At 34.7% G+C, this 24,643-nt stretch overlaps 1 protein-coding gene across 1 annotated transcript; it reads left to right on the top strand.

Annotated features, from left to right (window-relative positions):
• Positions 1-23,524: 23,524 nt before the first annotated feature.
• On the top strand, positions 23,525-24,643 carry LOC144433598 (somatostatin receptor type 4-like). The gene has a single exon (XM_078121932.1). It carries the CDS (start codon positions 23,525-23,527, stop codon positions 24,641-24,643), a length of 1,119 nt encoding a protein of 372 aa, XP_077978058.1.

Genomic DNA, 24,643 nt, shown 5'->3' with positions numbered 1-24,643 from the left:
TCTGTAGAGAGATTCGGATTAAGTTGGAGATCTTTCCATCGACACGTCACTTTAATTGCATAATTGATGTTGAGATTATTCTGTCTATGTATACGTTGTCAGTACAATTCAAAGCCGCCAACAGTTTGAGATAGACCATGATTACAATTACAATTACAATTACGCTTACATGCACATTTGAAAGTCATTTCCTTTCTGATGACTTTTGTCCAGGTGATCAATTGTGCCTCTGAATCAGTCAACCCAGCTGTATAATTGGGGGGGGGGGGGACTAACATGATAGAGGTTGCGATGTGAATGCTTTAATTCTATGCGCTTATAAGAGGCTGCAATGGATTGTATGCTCCCAAGGGAGTTGAGGAAGTAAAGGGACGTTGTGCCGCTATCGGTACGTGCTAGGGGAGATAATTGTAAAGCGACATTATTTATTGGGTGTATGTTAATAGTTTTTCAAATCTAAGCAAACATTAAATAGGAAGGTTAAGCCAAGCATGCACTAATGTCAATTACAAAGATAATGAATGTTCTAGATTACAGTACATACATACTATAAAACTATATGCACTTATGCTATAAATCTATGCGCCATATAAATGTCAAATTACGAAATATATGAAGGAGGGAGTGCTCGTTAAATAAATGTACTTTATAGAAAACATTTTTTTATTGCACATTCATATGAATATCAAGCTGTGTCAACATTACTATCCCATGGAGAGTCAACACTCACCGTGATACTGCGCATGACATAAATAGGTTATTAATCAAATTCAATACGAACGTTTCATGCATTTTGAAATTAAACCTCCACACGACACTTAGGTATATCGATGCCATCATTACATTAATTACGAGTAACAAATAGTTGGAATGAAAGCAGGACATTAACAGTGGGATAATTGTAGCCATGAAACTATGGAATGGAAATTACACGAACACGACTTTTAAGATTTAAAGATTGCTATACAGTATGGTGTATGGAAAAATTATTAAGGAACGATTTTTTCCCCATTAAAACAAGCAAGACAAGCAGATGGAACGTTCATTCCGGTATTAAAAAAATAAAGGTCAATTAGTAAGAATAGGCACAATAACCGTATCAGATCTATATTAAATGTTTGATCATGGAAATCGGTCAGTGACCTCTATGTGATCGACTAATGGAATCATAGGACAAACGGATGATGGATCGGAGTTCATTTTGAAAATTCTCCCTGAAGAAAAAAAATGTATATAATACAATACTTTACTTGTATATCACTGAAATTCTGTCATATTTTTAAAACTTTGAGGTCGATGACTCGTTACTACAATGCCGTATATCGGTTGTTGGTTTGTACATGTAGACAGTTAGGTAATTGATACATATACAATAATCTAAAACATCTTAATTCTTTAGATGCATACTTTTCTGTATTATGAGCACTTCAAAATTCTCTGCGTATACATTTGTACTTTGTAATTAACTCACGGCTCACAACAAAACATCTTTCTCTCGATGCAGGAGGTTAGAAACAGCCATTTAGATAAGTATTCACAGAGAGTTGTGGTTGGTGGCTCACTTTCACTTTACCAGCACACCACGTCATTCATACAACAAACAATAAAAGGTAACCCAAATATCTCCTAAAAAACACACGCTTCTTGAAACTGTGATAATTATCTTACGTTTACGTAACTTACATGATTCACCAAGGCAATAGCTGTTTGTACTGTATCAACAACCATCTTTGTATCATACAAATTACACAGATATGATGTACTGTACAGCATGAAGTGTGAGTAACTACATACTAAACAAGTTGAATTTGATTGTTAGATATTATGCAAGGTCTATAGCTAGTTACAGGCTCTACGTTTAACGTCAATACTTGTTATCGCATTGTTACTAATTGCAATAGACAAGGATGCTAATTCATTCATTCATTCATTCATTCATTCATTCATTCATTCATTCATTCATTCATTCTTACATGTAAGAAATCTTCATATTTATTTTATTTGTCAATGTAGAACATTTTCAATGCATTTTATTCGCATACAGAATAATGTACCTTGCAAGGACTTGCAAGACGTACTCCACATCACCCTTTGTGAATTAAGACACATTCAGTACATGCATTTGCTTACTACGCTGTTATTAGCCATGCTGATATAATATATATATATATATATATATATATATATATATATATATATATATATATATATATATATATATATATATGTGTGTGTGTGTGTGTGTGTGTGTGTGTGTGTGTGTGTGTGCGTGTGTGTGTGTGTATTATAATATATATATATGTGTGTGTGTGTGTGTGTGTGTGTGTGTGTGTGTGTGTGTGTGTGAGTGTATTTGGACATGCGTATAGTAGTTCATTTGCTAGTAATCATGTGTTTGTCATAGCTTGAAGAAGGTGTGCTAGCGTCGCTTATTAGTATTTTACTTTGGAACTGGAAGTATATATATATACATATTTCGTGGGCAGCAAAACAAGAATACTAGTATGAGCACGAATTATTCGTGCTGTACAGCATACAGCTAAAATATGAGGTTACACTGACAATGTTTCATGTATACTTTATCTTTCAATTCGTTATTTATGTATGAATATCCATTAAGTGACCTTATCTATACAATAAGTAAAGATATGAGGTTCTGATAAATTACCATTCTATGGTTTAATAACTAGATTCCATTATCAGTATGTTATTTTTTTTGCATAGGATGAAAAGTAGATAATACATACATGCCTTGTCATTTTCCATCTCAAAAGAAAAATATTAATATATGAGTTGCCAGGTTTTTAGATCGTAATGATTGAATTTGTCAAAGTTGATATTGTTGTGATATCTAGTTTCAAATGCACTAAAAGGAAACGTGAAAACCACAGTACACTTAGTAACAGCCGTTCTGTCGTCCTTGATTTTCTGCCATTTTTTTTATTTTAAATACAACCATGTAATGTGTATCATCTAAGAGCCCTGGAGTTCAGACATGACGTGGTTTATGCTATGTATTTGTATCAAACGTTCGATGCCAAGGAAGAACGACCAATGTTCTTGTGTGCATGTTCTATCTATGCATACCCATTTACATATGTACATGTAATAGAATTACATAAGACTTCAGATAAACGTTTAGAAATTTATAGAAAAATGAAATTGTTATTAAAAGTTATTAATCTAGTAGTTCGCTATTATGAATATCGTTGGAAATAATGAATACAATATTAATTCAACAACGTCTGTTTTAGATGAAAGGAATCGGGTCATTAATTCTTATTCAAATCATTTATATATATAGCGTGGAACTCTAAGTAACGACTTATAACATCCTTATTCTTTTACATTAAGGTTAAACATATCATATATATACACAATCATGTAGGTATATATATATATATATATATATATATATATATATATATATATATATATATATATATATATATATATATATATATATATATATATATATATATATATATATATATTACATCGGTAATTTTACATGCAGCTAGAGGGTTTATTTTACATATCATCATAAATAAAATGGGGACCCGGATAATATTTGTTTAGAGTCTTATCAGTCACTTCACACATACGTAATCTCTGTCACTCTACAGATGTCAGTGTACGGTTTTGAAACAGTGCAAAATGTAGGCGATGAACTGTCGAAGAAACACCTACAGTAATATCAGTTCTCCATGGCCCCCAAACGATCATTTGTATACTCCAGGCTTAATTTGATTCTTCTATATTAATTTGTCTTGTGCATCTAGGCAACATGAATAACTATATAAATTATGTAATCGTGACTCTATTGATAAATATTGCATGTGTAGATAAAGTTTGAGATCAAATAATTATCATGAATGACATATATGTGTACTGTACCATGTCAGAAGAGCAATAGAACGTATAAATCAAGTACATGTAGTAAAGCTTAAGAGTTTAATTTTAAGTGTATGAAATTAGTGTATATATCTATGGTATTTTAAACATTGAGTCAAATGTCAGTTTTCAAGGGTGACGGGTTATAGTTGTGTGTGACTTTTCTAGTAATGTTTTCAATTCAATTATTAATATGTTATATCCAAGAGAAAAATAAAGGTCCCGATCACTATAAATTGGTTACATTTTCATGCATAACATATATCTTTTTTTCCGAGGCAGCCGAACGCACGATCTGTCACAAATGTATTCTTGTTTCCTCTTCAATGCTTGGATACCTTGGGTTATCTTCAGGTTTACACAATCAGGTAGGTATAAAGTTACTTGGTGAATCGTGATATTATAAATAAGTTAGGCGACTAGATTAGGAAGAATCTCTGTGTTCTTGTGTTGTAAGCCTCAGGGGATAAGGTTTCGTAAATCATATCCATGATACGAGGATTCAGTTTGCATATCCAGTTTCAAAATTGAAGAGCTCAAATCAAAAATCATCTTTTAAAAATTGAAATAAATATTATCTCAAAGTGGTTTACTTGGTCAACAACTATTTTAAATGGTATTCGTAAAGTCTAAAGATCACAAGTGTGACTATATTTGTGTGTGTGTGTGTGTGTGTATGTGTGTATGTGTGAGTGTGTGTGAATGCGTGTGTGCGTGCGTGTGTGTTTGTTTGCTTGCGTGCTTGCTTTTGCGTGTGTGCGCGTGCGTCTTATTCAGTCTGAAGACAAGGTTATTTATGGTCATTGCTGAACTGTATCGTGACATATATACAAAATAACCGTAGGGTGTATGGTTTAATACATGTCGTTGACAATGCAGGTGATTTAGAGACAAGGCTGTAAACCATTAGGGAAATAAGTGTCGCGGACCACAAAACACGTACATAAACATCTCAGTTGAATACATTATGGTATTTATTGCTTATTTCAAGAACTCTATTTTAGTGATAAGACATAAAACATCCTATAGTAATATTTCCACATACAGCTGTTAAAAATTTGGAATAAAAATAACCCAACAAGTCACATCATATCGTTTCATAATTACAATATGATATGTCAGTTATTTATCGTATCGTATCGTATCGTATCGTATCGTATCGTATCGTATCGTATCGTATCGCTTCGCGTCGCGTCGGGTCGGGTCGGGTCGGGTTGTGTCGGGTCGTGTCATTTGTAATATCATACAACACAACATCATATTACACCATAACACATCACATTATACGGATATTTATGTCTGAATGTAAGTAATGATAGTCCCTGACATTTGATAGCGAGATAACGAGTCAAAGATCCAAAATAGTTGATATGAGTAAACGACAGTTCTCTAAACGAGCAGAATTCAACATAAGCTTATAAGCTAACAGTTGCAAATTCTATTCAACATAGACTCTAACCGTAGTTCTTTGAGCAAAGGTTTTGCACTTTTGGTCTTATCTAAAGTAGCATTACTCGTTACTCAGAAAATCCTACCGCCAGAAAGTTACAATACTGTAACAGAGGACTATGTGTGATTAGATATGCAAAGTAAGTCACCAACAGTTGCATTCTTTTATTAATAAATAAATATAGGTCCATGGCACGGTTATAAAGTAATACGTAAATAATACATATATGTAACACTCAATCACATATATAGGTCACGTTATCTTATTAATATATGTATTTAGATTCTTGGTGTCCTGCAGCTATCTAGACCGTCCGCCTACCCATGTTAGAAATTTGAACAGAATCTGTACGTATAATGGATCCTGTTAATATTTACAAAATTGCAATTATTCAAAGGGCATGGTGTTGTTGTCACACCGTATCAACATGATAGCATCGCCTTATGTAAGTTATCAAATGTCAGGGGGTATCAATACTTACGTTCAGACATAAATATCCGATCTCTAAAATGTACTATTCGTGGGTCATGACTGAATGAATAGGAGTTACAGTACGTGTATTTATTTACATCTGTATACCACTTCCCTGTGCGATTTTTGAAAGTATACTGCCAAAACCACATATAACTGTTTTTCTTAGCCATTTTTGAGACGACACCGCCAAACGTGTTGTTGAGATGGTGTATCGGAGACCTTTAAACTAACTGCTCTTCATCACCGGTCATCAAACATTTCAAACAAAACATCGACTCCATCAAAAGTTTTGTCGTGTATTTCTTTTTCCATTTTTTCGTGATATAAATAAAATTTAAAAAAATTGTTAAAATAAAAAAAAAATCAAACATTTCAAACAAAACATCGAATCCATCATGACTAAAATGTTGACGCACCTCAAGGATTTGGTAAAACGATACCCATATAGAATGACTAGTGAGCTAAGCCCAGTGACTGTCTGTCCTGTCTGTGGACACGATATCTCCAAAACTACAGCACCAATTCTAATGAAACTTACTATACATGAATACTTCAAATTCCAGATAATGTGGTACATACATCAACCATGACAAAACACACATATCCTACAAAAAGTTGGCAAAGTTTTTAGTTTCAATGAATAATTTGCATAAATTTTCTATAATTAGACTATATCTAAGGAATGCAAACTTAACTTGGTCCATACAACAACCATAAAAAATCACACGTGTTTGATACAGTTTTTACGCAGTTTTTCATTGTGATTTATGATTTGCATAAAATAATCATTTTTGATAACTAGCTAATATCTTTAGAATGAAACTTTTAAATTTCAGATAATTTAGTATATGCATTGATGGTAAAGAAGTGCATGTCAAGTTGTATCCTTTAAAGCTTATTGATATAGCTTTATATCGTAATGGTTAATTTGCATAATTAACTTTTTTTTTCGATAATTTGGCAACATGTTAACCATACAAGCTCCAAATTTCGAACAATGTGTGTAAGACCAAACATCTATGGTTTTGCCCTTATGGGAGGCATTCAGTATAAATCTGGTATTATTCACGGTGAGCTTCATGGCAGGGAAAAATTATCTCTACTAATAGGAGTGCAGGAAATGTTATTGCCTCTCCAGTGTGTATTTTACGAGTACAGTGGGCCGCAAGGTTACGATGACTGTTTATAATGGAGATAATCATTAAAGGGGCGCTATTCAGATCCATCTAATATTGATGTAGGGTTGGATTGTCACAGCTAAATAATGAGATCGACGTTTTGGATTATCGCTTTCGAAACAGGTACCGGAAATAACAATTAGATCAAAATTTACTTTATTTAACTAAAGAATATTCAGCTGTGACTTTATTTTACGGAAATAATATTCCCATATTATCACCATTCTGAATACTATTTTAGCTGACACAACATATGGTTCTATTGAATTCGTTTTTGATTACCTTGTTCAGCTGTAAGGCTTTATTGCAGTTAAGTTTTAAAAGAGGATATTGAACCAGGTCACATAAATAAGGCCTAAAAGAATTTTTTTTGTGTGTGCGACATTTATCCGAAATCTTTGCATCGTTAATAGACTATGGCTGCCGGAGGGTTTTAGAATGAAAACAGTAACCTGCACATATTAATTTAGAACTAAGGAGGCTTATTTAATCACAGTACTTCGGGTTATTTCATGATCATGCGCTTTGTCTAATGGTGATTCCATACTGAAATGTATCTAACACGATTATATGTTGATTTGATGATATGGATGAACACTCAGACATATCTATAACATACACCCAATAACTTAGTGGCAGATGGATTCTATTTTAAATGTGAATATAAAAAATATATGGCTTTTAATTAGAAGTTTTTATATGCGGGTAAAATACAGATGACAATAGCAAAGCCTGGCAGTTTTCCAGAAAGGTACTTTTGAGAAGCACTCGTCATTTTAAAAAAATGAGATGTTTAAGGTTATTTTATTTTATATCTAGTGCCCAATAACTGTTATTGTTGGTGTACATTTGTCTCGTTTATAATTAGTGGCTTTTCTTAAGTGGGACTCTTTTATTTTCAGTGACTCTTTTAGTCTTTATCGCTTTTGTTATGTTTCAGCGCCTATGAACTTTTAGGATATATGGCGCTTTACCAGTGCTATTATTATATAATATTATTTAATAATTACAACGAATTTTTTTTATCATGGCTCACTTAAAAACGTTTAACTTGGACACTCCTCCATGGTGTTGTAATTCAAAATAATCATGAATGAAAATGTAGACTCTATCTTGAAACTTCTTTCTTATTCAAAAATCGTAACGTTTTGAGCTACTAGATCGTCTTCAAGTGGAAGCAACAAAATAGGTATGAAAGGTCTCAGACGGTCGTCTCTGCAGTTATATTCAATTTTCAATTGGAGTTTTAACTCAAAATAATCATATAATGTAATCTTTACTGTTAAAGTATTCTTATAACGCTTTGGTGTTTAGTTCAGCAGTTTAAAGTAACATGTGTAAGCAGCTAACATTAGACCACCTGTTTGTAATCCCAATTTCGGTTTAACTGTTTACGATCTGTAAATACTCATATTTGTACATGAAATGAAAACTTTAATTATTTATCCTTTCAATCATTGTGACACCATAGCTCGCACACTTTGACAAGAGATTTAAAAAAAATAATACCAGACAGTCTGGACAGGAAAGTCTTTCATACAAATTTCACAATTGTTTATGACTTTATCTAAACTTTACAACATCTATAGCTACGGAAATGTTTACGGTGTATTTGTCGTTAACATTATGTTGCCTTTTAACGAGACAACTTCTGACTGGCTCGAGGGGATTTCATCGCTTGTCTCAATGTAGGAAATTAATACAAGTTATTGTACTGCTTGACTTCTGAAAACCTGATTACAATTTCTAAACATGATATGTAGGTTTCAGCTAACATTCGTTGAAAGTCAAATATTCTTTCAAATGTAGATATTTAAGATACGTTTAACATCTGTATATTAACCATCATTTACAAAAGTATATGGACACGTGTGTCAAGTGGGTACCTGTTATCTCTCAATCGATATTGCCAGACTCTGTACAATGAGTAACACTGAAGTGAAACACTTTCTCTTTGTGCTACACTCGTTTATAGAATTCATATCAAGTGTAAAAGTATACTGGTTCAATTGGTTTGTTGACAAGCCCAGCATATGGCCTTTCTAATGTGGTAAATTACCAAATGAAACAGTATACTTTTAAACTTGATATGGATGCTATAAATGATTGGGGTACATACAGAAAACGCTTTTCTTTGGTGTTATGGGTTGTAAATATCTTTCACCACCAAACTCCATAAATATTTCTGCTGTCTTTCTTTCGTTATGGGGCCGGTGTTTTTGAAGTTGAACATGGGGTTTCCCTAGCTGCCCCCCCCCCCAGATCCGATGACCAAAGCCAAAGTACAAATTGACAGTAGAAAATATTGACAAATTACAGCTTCTGCTGTTCATGAGTTATTTCACTACATCAAATGACGCGTATCTTGTTGCTTTCCCCAACTTCATGTAGTACTTTTTTCAAAATGACCCACCCCGTCAAAAACACAGCCCTCACCAAATCAGTTAAACATGTCCGCCCCCCCCCCCCCCCCAACATGCCCCCTAGGCATTTTAATAGTAGCTGACCATTCAACTTGCTAAATAAAAATAATAAAAATCAACCATGCACTGCACAGTGCATGGCAGCCTAAAGGACATGTCTTCAAATACGTACCACACTTGACTGTCATGCTAGTGTTTATAGTGAAGCCAGTTCATGAAAGTGTGTCCAGGTGTTTTCTTTATTTCCCATGGGATATACGTGTCTTGACTCCATACCATGTGCAATTAAAAAAATTCATTAATAGTGGCCGAAAAGAAGAGTATATTTTACGACGCTCAACAAGTATTTTATTACGAGTATATTTAAATAATACAGATCTCAATTGCGGGTAATACCGCAATCATTGATGTTGCATGATACAGTGTAATTAATTTTTTGCTGATCACGAACTAAAGATAATGAAAAAGTATTGTCAATCGCGGGTGTCGTCAAAAACTTCTTCATGCGTAAGACGACTGACTCAATTCTCTCTTTTTTGGTTATTTCTGTATAAACGTTAATTTCACAGATAGAATGATAAGGAGCCCTTAAATAGTTGCATTAATCAGACACATGGCCCCTCCCACAGGAAATGAAATTCTATGAACTGGTTCAGTTTTTGTTTGCCATAAGGAAAGCACCTTTCAGTCTATGTACGCATCAGTGCGCTACCATAATACTTGCAATTCTCTTTCAGAGTTACTGTACTGGCGTGTCACTTTTGTTTAGATAAGAATTATATATTGTGCTCCTCATCAAAGTGTAGGATCATGACTGTTTACACTAAATAGTGGTTTAGAGACGGGAGTGACGTCGACTCCAACGAGGGGTTGGGGACATGCTTTTGTTGAGTTTAATGGACAAGTGGTGTTTTAAGTACATGCTATCGTTGGCTGTGCGTGCAAGTATATAACGTTGGGTTTTGCCTGTCCGGATGCTGTCTTCGTCTGCTGTCTTTCCAAAGCACGACATGAAGACTTTCTTGAAAGCTGTTCGATATCTTTTACTCATGATATTATACAGGATTGGATTGGCAGCCGAATGAACCAATAGAAGAAATACTGAAACGTTAATGATACAGTTTTGGGTCGCTGCCGACACAACCGGTTGCCCAAATGCATCGAAAAGTTCGACAACAAAAGCTATGATTTTAGGAAATAAGCAAATAAAATATAACACAGTTGTCGATAAACAGAGTCTTACGACCGATTTCTCGTGGTTTGGGGCTTTAGTGTGACAATCGTTAACTTTTCTCATCGCCTTGGATGCTTTCATGAAGTGATATGCTGTGAGGCTGTACAACACTGTCACCGTACAAAGACTGATGCCACACACAATGATGAATAGAATTAGTATGGCTATGTAGACTTGTGCAGACGATTCAACGTGACATTCGACGGCTGACGGAATCTTGATCAGAATCGCTAAACTCCACATCAGAGCATTATATACACGGGTTTTACCTTTAGTACAAAGTTGTCGTATACGAAATGGTTTCGCGATAGCAATGTAGCGCTCGAAACTGATGAAAGTAACACAGGAAGTTGAAGTGAGGATGGCAACGTCAGCTACCATTCCGATAACACAGCGCACATCCGAGTTAAAAATAAAGGCACACATATCGTTTTCATTGGCTATTAGACACACGTAGATGATCCATAGACACAGTAAGTATAACAGATCAGCTCCTGCTAGGTTAACCAAATAATAGTTTGTGATAGTTTGCATCGACTTGATACGCATCACCACGAACATGAATGAAATGTTCCCAAGCATGCCAACCGTTCCTAGGGATAATCCCAACGTGAAAAACACCATTGGATCTGCGCCACAAGCTTGCTGCACTTCGTTGAAAGTTAGGTTCACTGAACTTGAATTCACAAAACTTGTATTTTCATCCATATCTTCCCCAGTAACAACCGTTTTCATAAAAGTGGTTGCAGCCTAGTAACGATGGACCCTGTCGTGCACGTATAAACAGATTCTGGACTTGCGCAGTTGTCCATACATGTGGTCTATAAAACCGCGCCCCCACTTCTTCCCTTGCAAACATGTACATGGCTTTCTAATATCCAAATCGGATGTAAATCAGTATACTGTGCTTGTTAAACGAACTTGTTGACATCGACCCAGAAGAGAGCAAACTTGCTGGTAATTTGAAAACAAATAAATCCACATTCAGTCGCGACATAACAATGCAAGATACAGGAATTATCAGTTTCTATTTTCCACTGATCTATTATTGAGTGTATTGTCAGTGTTCAGTATCCAAGTAGTAACCTAATTTCATGTGTCATGAATAAGCCACAACAAGTTCTACGAGGTCTAACGTATTAAACACCTGATACACATGTACACTCTGTGAAATGATTAATAAATTATCTAATATAGATATCAAACATGGTGTAAAATATTCTTAGAAACTATATACATTCAGAATATTACAAAGCCGATGATGTTTTTGTGGTAGCGCTGTTTTGTCATATTTCGCATGTTGGGGGGGGGGGGGGCTTAACGGAAATGTCGGTTTTCAAATCTGATCTGATGTCATGGGGGTAGATATTTTAATTTTTCAAGCCAACTCGATACACGACGTTGGGAAACGAATATTGTGCGTACTATGTGTCTATCTTTTTACATATTGAATCTAGCATTATAAATAAAATATACCGTGGTTAGAGTATCAAATGTTTACCATTATATTCTGGTTATTATAGAATAAAAGCCTGCAGTCAATTTGGGCGTGAGCAGTGGGATTTGCCAAATGATTTCAACCAGATATATAATCGCTTGCCCTTCTTAAGTCTAGAAACGCCGGCTGCCTCAGAATTTTACGGATAGACATGTCGTCTGTCATTTTGACATGTCATCAGCCTACTACGTTCTAACATATATGTGACGGGTTTGTCTTTTCACTCTTTCTCTTTTAGACTTAACAAAATCATCAACTATGCCACAGTACAGTAGTGTAGGTACTAATTATTGATACAAACTGATGAGACATTAGGAGTGATTATGCCATTGCCTTTATCGCGTAGTGACTAATAACGCAACAACGAAATTTAGGTCTCGACCTTTTACAAATCGCGCCATTAATTTCGTTCAACATGAGCACTTTTACACACACTATTCATTGTACATGTTTCTATCAGTAAAATATTGAAACGAAGAGAGCACAAGAACATAATCGATATCACTAATACACCCTAACGTTCTGTACAACCTTAATGTACATATGTATATTTATATGTACGTAATCAGTATTTGCTTGTCTCCGCTTCCCAATCAAGATACTTAGGAGTTTCAATCAATAACGCATTGTTAGTTCTAAGTTTATGTGTAGAAGTACCGAGTAATTGTCCTTTTTGTACAATTGACTGTAAAGGCGCTGTTCTTCCTGCCTGTGTGTCCCTGGGGGTATCACCTTTGCTATGTTACTATTAGAGCATGAAGCACTCGAAATGATGGGGATTGCAGGTCCACACATCAATATTACTATATAATGCATAGTCTTGCTTTGGGTTAGAATGTGTGGGTGTGTGTATATATATATATATATATATATATATATATATATATATATATATATATATATATATATATATATATATATATATATATATATATATATATATATATATATATATATATATATATATATATATATATATATATAGTTTTGGTAGTACTGGAACTCTTTCTTGGGTGTAACTCGGAGTTTCACGCATATTGCGATCATCAGACACTCAGGAGAGTGTCTGATGATCGCAATATGCGTGAAACTCCGAGTTACACCCAAGAAAGAGTTCCAGTACTACCAAAACTATTACGCTCTGCCACTGCGGTATAGAGCACTGTCTTAGCAGATTGATACTCACCGAGTTATATATATATATATATATATATATATATATATATATATACCTCGTAACTCGGTGAGTATCAATCTGCTATAAGACAGTGCTCTATACCGCAGTGGCAGAGCGTAATAGTTTTAGTAGTACTGGAACTCTTTCTTGGGTGTAACTCGGAGTTTCACGCATATTGCGATCATCAGACAGTGTCTGATGATCGCAATATGCGTGAAACTCCGAGTTACACCCAAGAAAGAGTTCCAGTACTACCAAAACTATATATATATATATATATATATATATATATCCAAATATGTATTAATGTATTTATCTAAGTCATGAAACGTCATTACCACAGAAATTGTAAATTATAATATCACAAGTCTCAAGTTACAGAAAAAAACATGCTGAAAGAAATTCGCACCTACAGTGACACACCCAACCCTGTCAGGAATATCGACCAGGATATATATCCTGATATTTGTCTGTGTCCGTGTGTCTGTCTGTATATGTATGTATGTATGTATGTATGTATGTATGTATGTATGTATGTATGTATGTATGTATGTATGTATGTGTGTATGTACGTATGTATGTATGTATGTATTTATGCATGCATGTATGTATGTATGTATGTATTTATGTACTAGTATTTATGCATGTATGCATGTATGCATGTATGTATGTATGTATGTATGTATGTCTATCTGTATGTATGTATGTATGTATGTATGTATGTATGTATGTATGTGTGTGTATGTATGTATGTATTTATGTATGTATGTATGTATGCATGCATGCATATATGTATGTATGTATGTATGTGTCTGTCTGTCTGTGTCTGTGTCTGTGTCTGTGTCTGTGTCTGTGTGCTCACATGCATTTAACTAGTTCGGGATAACTATCCATAATTTTTTTGTAACCTGACTGGGATAAATTACACAGAAAAATGCACAGAAAAATATTCGACATGGTGCATGTGGAACAAGTATGAAAACAGGTCTCTACTCTCAATTGCAAAGACCTACATTACAAGAAAGTTAGTGGTCGGACATTTTTTCAGCACGAGTTTTAGAAGACTATTTATCCAAAATAATTTTATTTAATTCTATCCTGGAATCATTTCTGGTCAATCATGCCAAAAAGTCTATTGTGCAATAAATTCTAGAATCACTTTCATTTTCAAAAAAGCCAGTCATGACACATAATTACATAGTTGGTCTTCAGATAGATATTTTTAAAGTTTCAATTGTACATTTTTCGTGTTCACGTTAGACCGTTTCAGAAAAGAATTATGCAAAACATGTAAAAAAAATCTAAGTCATGATGTCTTGTCCATAGCTCACAAACAAAAAACAAAACAAATTTGGACACAAAAAAATTTAACAATCTAATATCACAAACATATAATTATTTGCCAAAGAATCAAGCGACTGATGACATATGCTAAAATTCCTAGCTGCATATCCCCCATATCTCTCCTTAAATAAATATACAACCGGGTGCTAGAATTTACATTTTTGTTTCTATATAATAACCCAAACCAGGGCTATACAATACCTAGTAATATTGATGGGTAGACGTGCAGTCCCAATCATTTACTGGAACATCAACTTGCAAGGGACATGCAGTGTTTGATATGCCATAGTGTATGTTATTCCCCCATTCCAGTATTCAACACTAGAGGGCGCTATATTCTCTACTTCCGATTTACGATGATTGTACAATGGCCCAATTGAATGAGTGTGTACCTTACCCAGAGGATATGTACACTTCGATGTCAATACATACTTTGATTGGATGATGCCAGGAATTTGCAATGTATTACACATTTCCAAGTCTACAACACCTATCTACATCACGTACATGTAATAGTCTTGTTTATATCTCCACGTTTCGGAAGACTGATTTTGTATGCACGTTTGAAGTCACTAATCGAGACTAAATATACATGACATATACACAGCACAGTCACAGGTGTTTACTACATAATGGCATTTAAATGCTCCACTTTTTAAAACTTTCACGGTATAATTCAATGACATGATTTCCTGACCACTCTACGCTTATAGGTAATCCTCTTCGCAACCTTATTTCGAGTTACGTACTCATCACCCTCAGGGATATATATGTTATGACCTTAAAATACCCTAGTATGTACTATAACTGGATTATTTAAGGAAGGGTTGACATTGGTTTTAGTAACCATTAGAACTAATTGGAATTCGACGCTACTGTGTTTTCAAAATTGATATGCTTAACAACATCAATTTTGTGTGTGTGTGTGTGTGTGTGTGTGTGTGTGTGTGTGTGTGTGTGTGCTGAAAAAGCAATTACAACTAACAGACTCGTATAAAAATGAAATGACTAATTTAAGCTGTATTAATTGTTGATAGAAGTATTGATGTAATATCAACCTGTAATTACCCTGCTACGAATTCAACAAGCTTTGAAGCGAGTGAAGCTAATGTCTCAGAGGTTTAGGGACAGGTGTAAATATGCAAACACTGAATTCAACAGATCTTCCTGGGAATAGCTAATATATTACTAGAGTGTCATCCATGTCGTTAGCATTAACTAAAATTGTCACTTCAATTATATCGGCGGCATCGTCACCATTATAGCACATTTAGGATTTTTTTTTGTAAAGAAACACTTTCAATGATTACCAGAGTTAATTTTATATGGTTATTTGGTTAGTTGAAATCTACTGACCTTTTTAGATATAGCTGAATGATCACTTTACCAGTCGTTAACCACCCATCAGACAATCAACGGAGTCGTTTTATACATAATCATTTGATGCAATATTTCGCAATATTGAGTATTAATGGTGTTTTTAGCTCGTCATAGAATCAATCATGCTAGAGTTAGCAACATCAAAAAAAGGAAGCATAAACGAAGTAATAACGAACTGCGTAAATGCCTGGGGCCATTTCACTGTACAATTATTAAATAAGGATAGTTTAAGATATGTGAAAGGTACTGTATAACGACTACTAGAAGACATTTTCCAACTCCTTTGGCAATGTTTGTGTCGTGCTGCATGATAAACAAAACATATATACATATATATATATATATACCTTGAACTTTTCTGACATGCAAGCTGTATATATATTTCATTCATTTTATGTTTCTAGGAAAACGTAAATTATCCGACCGTTTTAATAGCATTCAACTACTAGAGTGGGATATAAATATAATACTGCTAGATATTTTGGCTAGACTAGTAATTTATTCGCCTTTAATAACACAGACCTATTTAGGTACAAACCGTGATTAATTGGGAACATGAATTCTACCTGCAAATAAGCCTATATTCTATCTACCATATCCCCCCTTAAATTGTTTAGCATACATTGTACCTGTTATTAAATATATGAAAATAGAAAAAGTAGAAAACATTCTCAAACTCTCTTGACGTGACGAAATGCTCTTAAAGATTCACTTACAGTAGAACTAGCACCTACGCGTGTAATGATGAAACTTGCGAATCTGCCAAGCATATGGAGGCACTCACACAACCACAGAATAATAAATCACAGTGATGCTTCGTAAGTATACAAAGCATGGGTCGACAGTCATGACGCCGTGAAATGTAATAGTACAAACCTCGCATATATTCGAAACAACTCGTGAAGCAAACTTAAACCGCCGTGGTTGTTTTTTTAAATGATAAACCGAGTAATCTACAATTTAAAGTAAATGAGGAGCAGAGAGCCTTAAAATGGTTCAATAACTGTAACATTAGCATCAAGTGTCATGATCCTTTGACAATTAATATTTCAAATTTGTTATTACATAATGTAAATTATCGAAAGACTGTCGTTAATATGGTAGAAACGTCAGTGACTGACGGTGTAATAGTATTAGTTGAAATAGTGAGCCTGACTTGGAACGTAACGTACGTGTTATTGTAAATGGGAGTATACAGAAACTTAGAGGTCAGCCATGAATTTGAATGAATACCGCGGACTCAGCTGTACGTTTAGGAAAAACACATCAAGACAAAACAGTTCGTGCTGAAGCAAGCTTAAAATTGTGAACGACGTTTGCATGTAATTATAACATTTTTCCATCGATTGTAACTACCTTTTGATTGATTTGTATACAATATACAACCAGCTGGTTCAAAACTATGACACAATTATAATGTTTACATCGAGAGATATAATGCAGTAAGTGTACCCAAGCTGGCATTTTGCGTATTGTTCTAATGTGCAATCAAAATATATACACTTAACGATGAAGTACTGCAATATATAGATAAATTACTAAACTTGTTCTGATGCATTGATGTAGATATGGCCATACAAATTATGACGCAAAAGATTATCTGTGGTTATCTTAATACCTAATCTGGAGCTACCGATAAAATAAAAATCCCACAATGGTCAGGGTGACTATGAATTGATTATTTATGGTTAAAAACAATGTAACATTATTGTTTACAATACTATTTGATTAGTATTTGTTATCACATTTCCCATGATGCAACATTCAACATGGCGGGTTTGCAAGTTACCTATTGTAGGTAGGTTTCGTGTGTATAAAGTACAAGTTCGATCGAATGCAATGAACTGAAGGTACTTTTATATTCTTATCCATAGATTTTGATTTAATCAGTTCTTATTTACATATTAGTAAAAGTAAATTTGCATTTCCTCTTTCTCTTCTCTCCTGTCCACGACTATTTTGTACTGAAATGTTAGAGTAATAAACGACCAATAAAACTAGCGACTATCAATTTTAATAGTTGAATGTCAAAAGGTATCTCCGACTTATTTACCAATTAAAAATCAACGTGCAACAATGAGCAGCCACTTAGTCTGAGGATCTTACATCCATGTATAAAACCACAAGGAACAGCCGGAAGCGCTTTGATTAAAGCAGATTTTTTCTTTTGCAATTTATGGTGCACTGATGTATGCCTATTAGACAAAAGCTAAAGGTTGCCACTCACGCACTATAAGTATTTCTGTGAAATGAAGAGCAAATTTTGCTATAAAGTGACAATTTAAATATCTAATTTTTTTTTGTACTGGTACTATGGGAATACGTTGTGAGTTCGTTGTCCTTAGGTATATATCGATTGGAAGACGTTAAAGAGTTCTAGGAACTGATTTATGGCACAATGTTTTCACCTCATATATTCCAGAAAGAGGGTTTGTTCATTTGATGGCCCGTGTTTGAATTCTCTTTGGGTGATGATTCATAGATCAGAATTCTCCACGAAATGTCGCTATTAAAAGACATCGATGAATAAACACGAGTTGCAAAGTATTGTGATATACAGAGTTGCAGTTGATCAGACTTCGGAGTATTGTTACCATTAATGTATGTAGACATTTGAATATTGTCTCAGTGTGACTTCATTTTAAAGATTTGTAAAATTGTTATTTACCAATACCCTTCTTTGTAAATGCATTTGACTCTCAACTTAGTGATTTAAATGAATCGTATCAAGGTTGTATCTCTTCCACCTTCACTGATTGTTAAGATCACTTCATCAAAAAATATGCTTCGCTTCCATCTCAACTCGGAAAACGTCATTGAGCAATGTTGATGACTTTCACACAAGAAATCTGACGATTGGCCCAGAATACACCTATATAAATTCAATTAGATAATTATGGTATTCAAAGAAGATACCACATATTTATTGGGTCAGGGAAACGTTTAAGGTTTGACAAGCTAACAGATGAAAACATCGAAGATATATAATTCCCACAGTCATCTTGTGATAATAGGGGCCAGACTTGTTCAGACAATAAGTTACTTACATCACACCTTATATAGCTCTTTACAAGACTCGTGAACATGGAGTTTCTACATACATGTACTAGCTATGCAAGACAGGTAGACCTCAAAGTTATTCTTTCAGTTCAATAGTGACACACCTTTAGTATTCTTAGCTAATCTTATTGATGGATATCGACTACTTGGCATCCAATTCTCAAAGGAAATTTACCAAAAAAAACGAGTCCATCATGGGAAGCAGTTTATTAACTTCTTCCTTTTTATTATGTTGTTGGGGCTATTGGACATTAACTATTTATTGCATGACAGTATTTCTTTCTTCCTAGAACTAAAATATTAACAACAATAATTGATTTAATATAGTTATTATCCAGCACATTAAGCTATTATAATAGCTTCCTTGGATAGAATTGTTCTTAGGTCTCGGTCTCCGCGAAATATTTGGGTTAGAAATTTATGGTTTACGATAAAATTATATTATATATATATATATATATATATATATATATATATATATATATATATATATATATATATATATATATATATATATATATATATATATATGATAACATACTCATTGTTATGTATGTATTGCTCCCCAAGCTGATTGTGGGCACTCTACTTTACTTGCCGAAAAAAGGATGAAACACTATGTGTGTGTGTGTGTGTGTGTGTGTGTGTGTGTGTGTGTGTGTGTGTGTGTGTGTATACATGTATATATATATAATATATGTATACATGTATATATTTAATAGATCGAGGGAGGGCGGGTGGCGGGAAGGAGGGATAGATAGATAGATAGATAGATAGATAGATAGATAGATAGATAGATAGATAGATAGATAGATAGATAGATAGATAGATAGATAGATAGATAGATAGATAGATAGATAGATAGATAGATAGATAGATAGATAGATAGTTAGATAGATAGATAGATAGATAGATAGATAGGAATCGATATTTAGTTCTGCACAGTGAAGTTACATTAACACAGATATTCGTATCGTACAGTTGGAATGTCACTAGTTTAAGTTCACTTTACAGGTCGCATCTACATATAAATTGCATTGTGTTCAATGGGCCGAAACTCTATTATGCAGCTACTTAACTTTGAAGTTGTAGACACTGTCAGACACTCTCTGGGTCAGGGATAAAACATGCCGACGTACGTGACAGTCCTTTGTGTTGATACACTGTTAAGCTTGAAAACTCATTGATGGAGACCGTAAACCCCCGGGGACTCTATCATTGAAAATGTATCGAGCTGATAAAATTAATTCCAGTAATAGGGAGGAGTAGAAGAAGAGCTGGTTATGGTTTACTTGTATGTCGCTAGTTTATTGTTGTCTTTAAACGTTCCAGACTTGGTTCCACGTCTTGCATCATTCCACATCATTACATCGCCTTAAAAGACGATTTTAATGACTACTCTGTTCAAAAATTGACTTCTAAGTCAGAATTGGAAAATAGGAAAACCATGTTTCTAAATAAAATCATTCTGCAATGTACAACGTTTAGCATGTTTAGGAAGATTATTATATATTGAAGTAATGGAGTCAGGATGCCTCTGCGAGATTTACCAATCTGCTAGCTCGAATTCACTTTTAGTCCAGATAACACTTTGCAATGCCCTTTTCACTGAATGTTGTAGCGCATTAACGTCTTATAAATCAAACACCATCTTACCAAGCTGGCCAATATAACGAAAACTATTCCTTAATTGTTAAATGTACTCATGTTTTGCCTTTACTATTCTGACAACGTGTGCTCAATTACCTTGACCTTGACCTTCTTCATACATGCTATTTGTTGTTGTTGTTGTTGTTGTTGTTGTTGTTGTTGTTGTTGTTGTTGTTGTTGTTATTAGTAGTAGTAGTAGTAGTAGTAGTAGTAGTAGTAGTAGTATTGTCATTGTTGTTGTTGTTGTTGTTGTTGTTGTTGTTGTTGACTTGTTACATGTGTTTGTTTGCTTGCATATTTGATTTTTTGTAACAGTAACCGCAAAATATGAACTAGATCTACTCGGGTGATAACACAACTAACACTCTATCATCAATTATTTGAAACTACAAAACATTTCATATTTCTGCACATGTATTTGACACGCATGTCCGATATTTATGAATCTTTTGCATGTTCACTCTATTTTATTCCCTTTGAACGATTCACCTATATAATACCAGTCCGCCAAATCCCTGAGTCAAATCAAGCAATCTTCATTTGCTAATCTTGTGCAATAATTGAAATTCAGTTTACATCGGGTTAGTAATCATTTGGCTGGTCAAGTGATATTCTAAGGATTTTAACAAAGGAATCGTACAGGTATTGATCATACATTCATTCATGTCTTGATGGAATGTACCATTTGATGATATTTTTTGAAGCTAATGCCCTTGGATTCCAATGCAATTTGCGTCGACATTTTTAAAAGTTGGACTGATGTCTCCTATGGATTGGAATGATACCAGGCTATATTCATAATGGTTCTATGTATAAGTGCGTAACCTGAACGCAGGTAGAAAATGAAACGACGAAAGACGTCTCGAAAAAAAAGGCTTGGGTATTGTGAGGGAGGGTTGCATACATTCCTCTAATGGAAAACCCACTTTTATCATAAGTAATACATATACATGTACCAAAACCTCTAGTCTTATCACATCTTATAGTGGCGTCCTAGGAACACTAAAGCCATGAAATAAATATATACGTTATTATTAACACTTGAGTGACAGTAGTAGATGCTTCTATTTAGAAATCAATTTTAAGCCATGCTTTTAGCACACCTAAACTGATAAGGTTCTGTAGTGCTATAGGCATGGTGCGGTGTCTGTCCGTCTGTGTGTATGTGTGTGTGTGTGTGTGTGTGTGTGTGTGTGTGTGTGTGTGTGTGTGTGTGTGTGTGTGTGTGTGTGTGTGTGTGTGTGTGTGTGTGTGTAAAAGTTTGTAAAGTCTACAAACAAGACAACCCAACTCTTTCAACGCACGGAAGATAAACGGCCCAAGCTAGAATATGAACTTTTAACGTGCAGCAGCAAAGAACGTAGAAGGGGAAGAGGTATGTATACCACGAGTGTGTATCAATGATAATGTCTGATTCGACCAAGCATCATAGAACTGTTGATACTTTGAAAGGTTTATATCGCAATGTTTGCAACTTGCTGTCAAAACTTTTACATTTTACGTAATAGTCTTGGTTTTCTATCTTGCACTTAGTTACAAATGACCTCACTTTTATCAACATATATCATATTAATGACAGGACACCATTTCATTGGTCTATTAATCTCTTGGACATGAAGCCCGAAGTATAATCGTGCCAAAGTTGGATGCTGTGTGGTTTTATAGCAGAGATAGTTAGTACTTTAGAGTAAGTGAATATGATAAAATGTGTACAGCGGATTTCCTTGAGGTTTGAATTATGAACAGATGATAACATTATCTACTTACAGTACGTACTTGCACATGTGAAGAGTGAACCATTAAAGTAACAACTTATATGTCATGTTAAAAACGTTCCGACTATAGCTCTTCTCATAACTCATTATATGAATATATAATGAGTTGTGAGAAGAACCATAGTACTTTGGGCTAACAGAGAATACATTTAAACAACGATTCTCAAACCACAAACACACATTTACTCATAAGAGGCTCCATTACAGCACATGGAATTCGGGGGTTACTAAAGAATGAACAAATGTTGAAGAAATTCGTTTTCGAATTCGAAATTGATCAAGAGGCAGGGTGATTAGAGTCGGAGAAACAGAGCTAGAGTAATGAAAATATCGATAAAGCGTGCATGGTTTCTCCAGGAGCTATTTGTAACTATCTTCTGGTTCAACCTTTCGAGCGATGGAATGCAACCTTGTTATAAGTATCCACGAAGGGCCTCGCTAACTGATAAGTCGCGGTATGTTGTTCTGATGGACTCCTAGACCTAAGAGGATATTCGAGGGTCCACTATATATGTATATGTATATTAAACTTAGATAAAGGCGCCTCGCTGGGGAGATCAGCGCTCAATGCAATATTAATAATATAACATTATAGGCTAATGCAAAGAATTAGATGGTCATAAGTCGTTACTCGGAATTTCACGCTTTCGTGTACACTAGTATATAAGCTATAATTATGTATATTACATAATTTATGCTCAGTTACTCCATACGTCATTATGTTTTATAAGTTATACTGAAAGTAGGCAATTACTCACAACTTTTTGTGTTATAATAAATAAAATATTTACCAGTTCCTTTTAATAAAACACGGCAATATTGTAACATCAGAGCATTTTTAATAACGAATTAAACCTATTCTGTTTATAAACATGAGGGCGCAATTTGAAATAGACATTTGCGCAAGTCCGGTACTTTATTATTTAAGTACAGTTGTTTTCACGGTCTGCTTACATATCAACACGCTCACGACTGACGATCGACGGTATGGAAGGAAACACGAGTTTCACCAATTCAAGCCCCGTGAACGGAACGTATGATTTGGACGATTCACAATATGCGTGTGGTACAGATCCAATGGTGTTTTTCACATTGGGATTATCCCTAGGAACGGTTGGCATTATTGGGAACATTTCATTCATGTTCGTAGTGATGCGTGTCAAGTCAATGCAAACTATCACAAACTATTATTTGGTTAACCTAGCAGGAGCTGATCTGTTATACTTACTGTGTCTATGGATCATCTACATGTGTCTACTAACCAGTGAAAATAATACATGTGTCTTTATGATCAACTCGGATGTACGCTGTCTTACCGGTATGGTAGTTGATGTTGCGATCCTGACTTCAACTTTCTGCGTTGCCTTCATTAGTTTCGAGCACTACATTGTGATAACAAAACCATTTCGCATACGGCAAATTTGCACCAAGAGTAAAACCCGTTTCTTCAACGCTTTGATGTGGATTTTAGCGATAGTTATCAAGATTCCGTCAGCCGTCGAATGTCACGTTGGTTCCCCTACACAAATCTACGTGGCCATTATAATTCTATTCATCATTGCGTGTGGCATCAGTCTTTGTACAGTGACAGTGTTGTACAGCCTCACAGCATATCACTTCATGAAATCATCCAAGGAGATGAGAAAAGTCAACGAGAGTCACACCAAAGCGCCAAACCATGAAAAATCGGTTTTAAGACTCTGCATATTGACAACTGTGTTGTATTTCATTTGCTTATTCCCTAAAATCATAGCTTTCATTTTCCAACTTTTCCACGGATCTGGACAACCGGTTGTGTCAGCAGCGATCCAAAACTGCATCGTTAACCTCTCAATATTTCCTCTCATGGTTCACTCGGCTGCCAATCCAATCCTGTGTAATATCATGAGCAAGAAGTACAGGAGAGCTTACAAACAAGCGTTCATGTCGTGCTTTGGAAAGACTGTAGACGAAGAATCGCGGTCCAGGAACACTCATCATCATCATCATACACGTACAACCAATGAAGAGTCTTACCCCAATCCCACCTACGTTGGAGTGAAAACTAACAGACAACATATTCCCTCGAAAGGGTCACACACACCTAAGAAAATGACTTTGATGTGA

This window comes from Glandiceps talaboti, chromosome 1 (assembly GCF_964340395.1).
Source record: "Glandiceps talaboti chromosome 1, keGlaTala1.1, whole genome shotgun sequence".
Classification (NCBI taxonomy): Eukaryota; Metazoa; Hemichordata; class Enteropneusta; family Spengelidae; genus Glandiceps; species Glandiceps talaboti.
The sequence above is the reverse complement of the archived record's forward strand: the minus strand, read 5'-3'. Positions and strand labels throughout refer to the sequence as shown.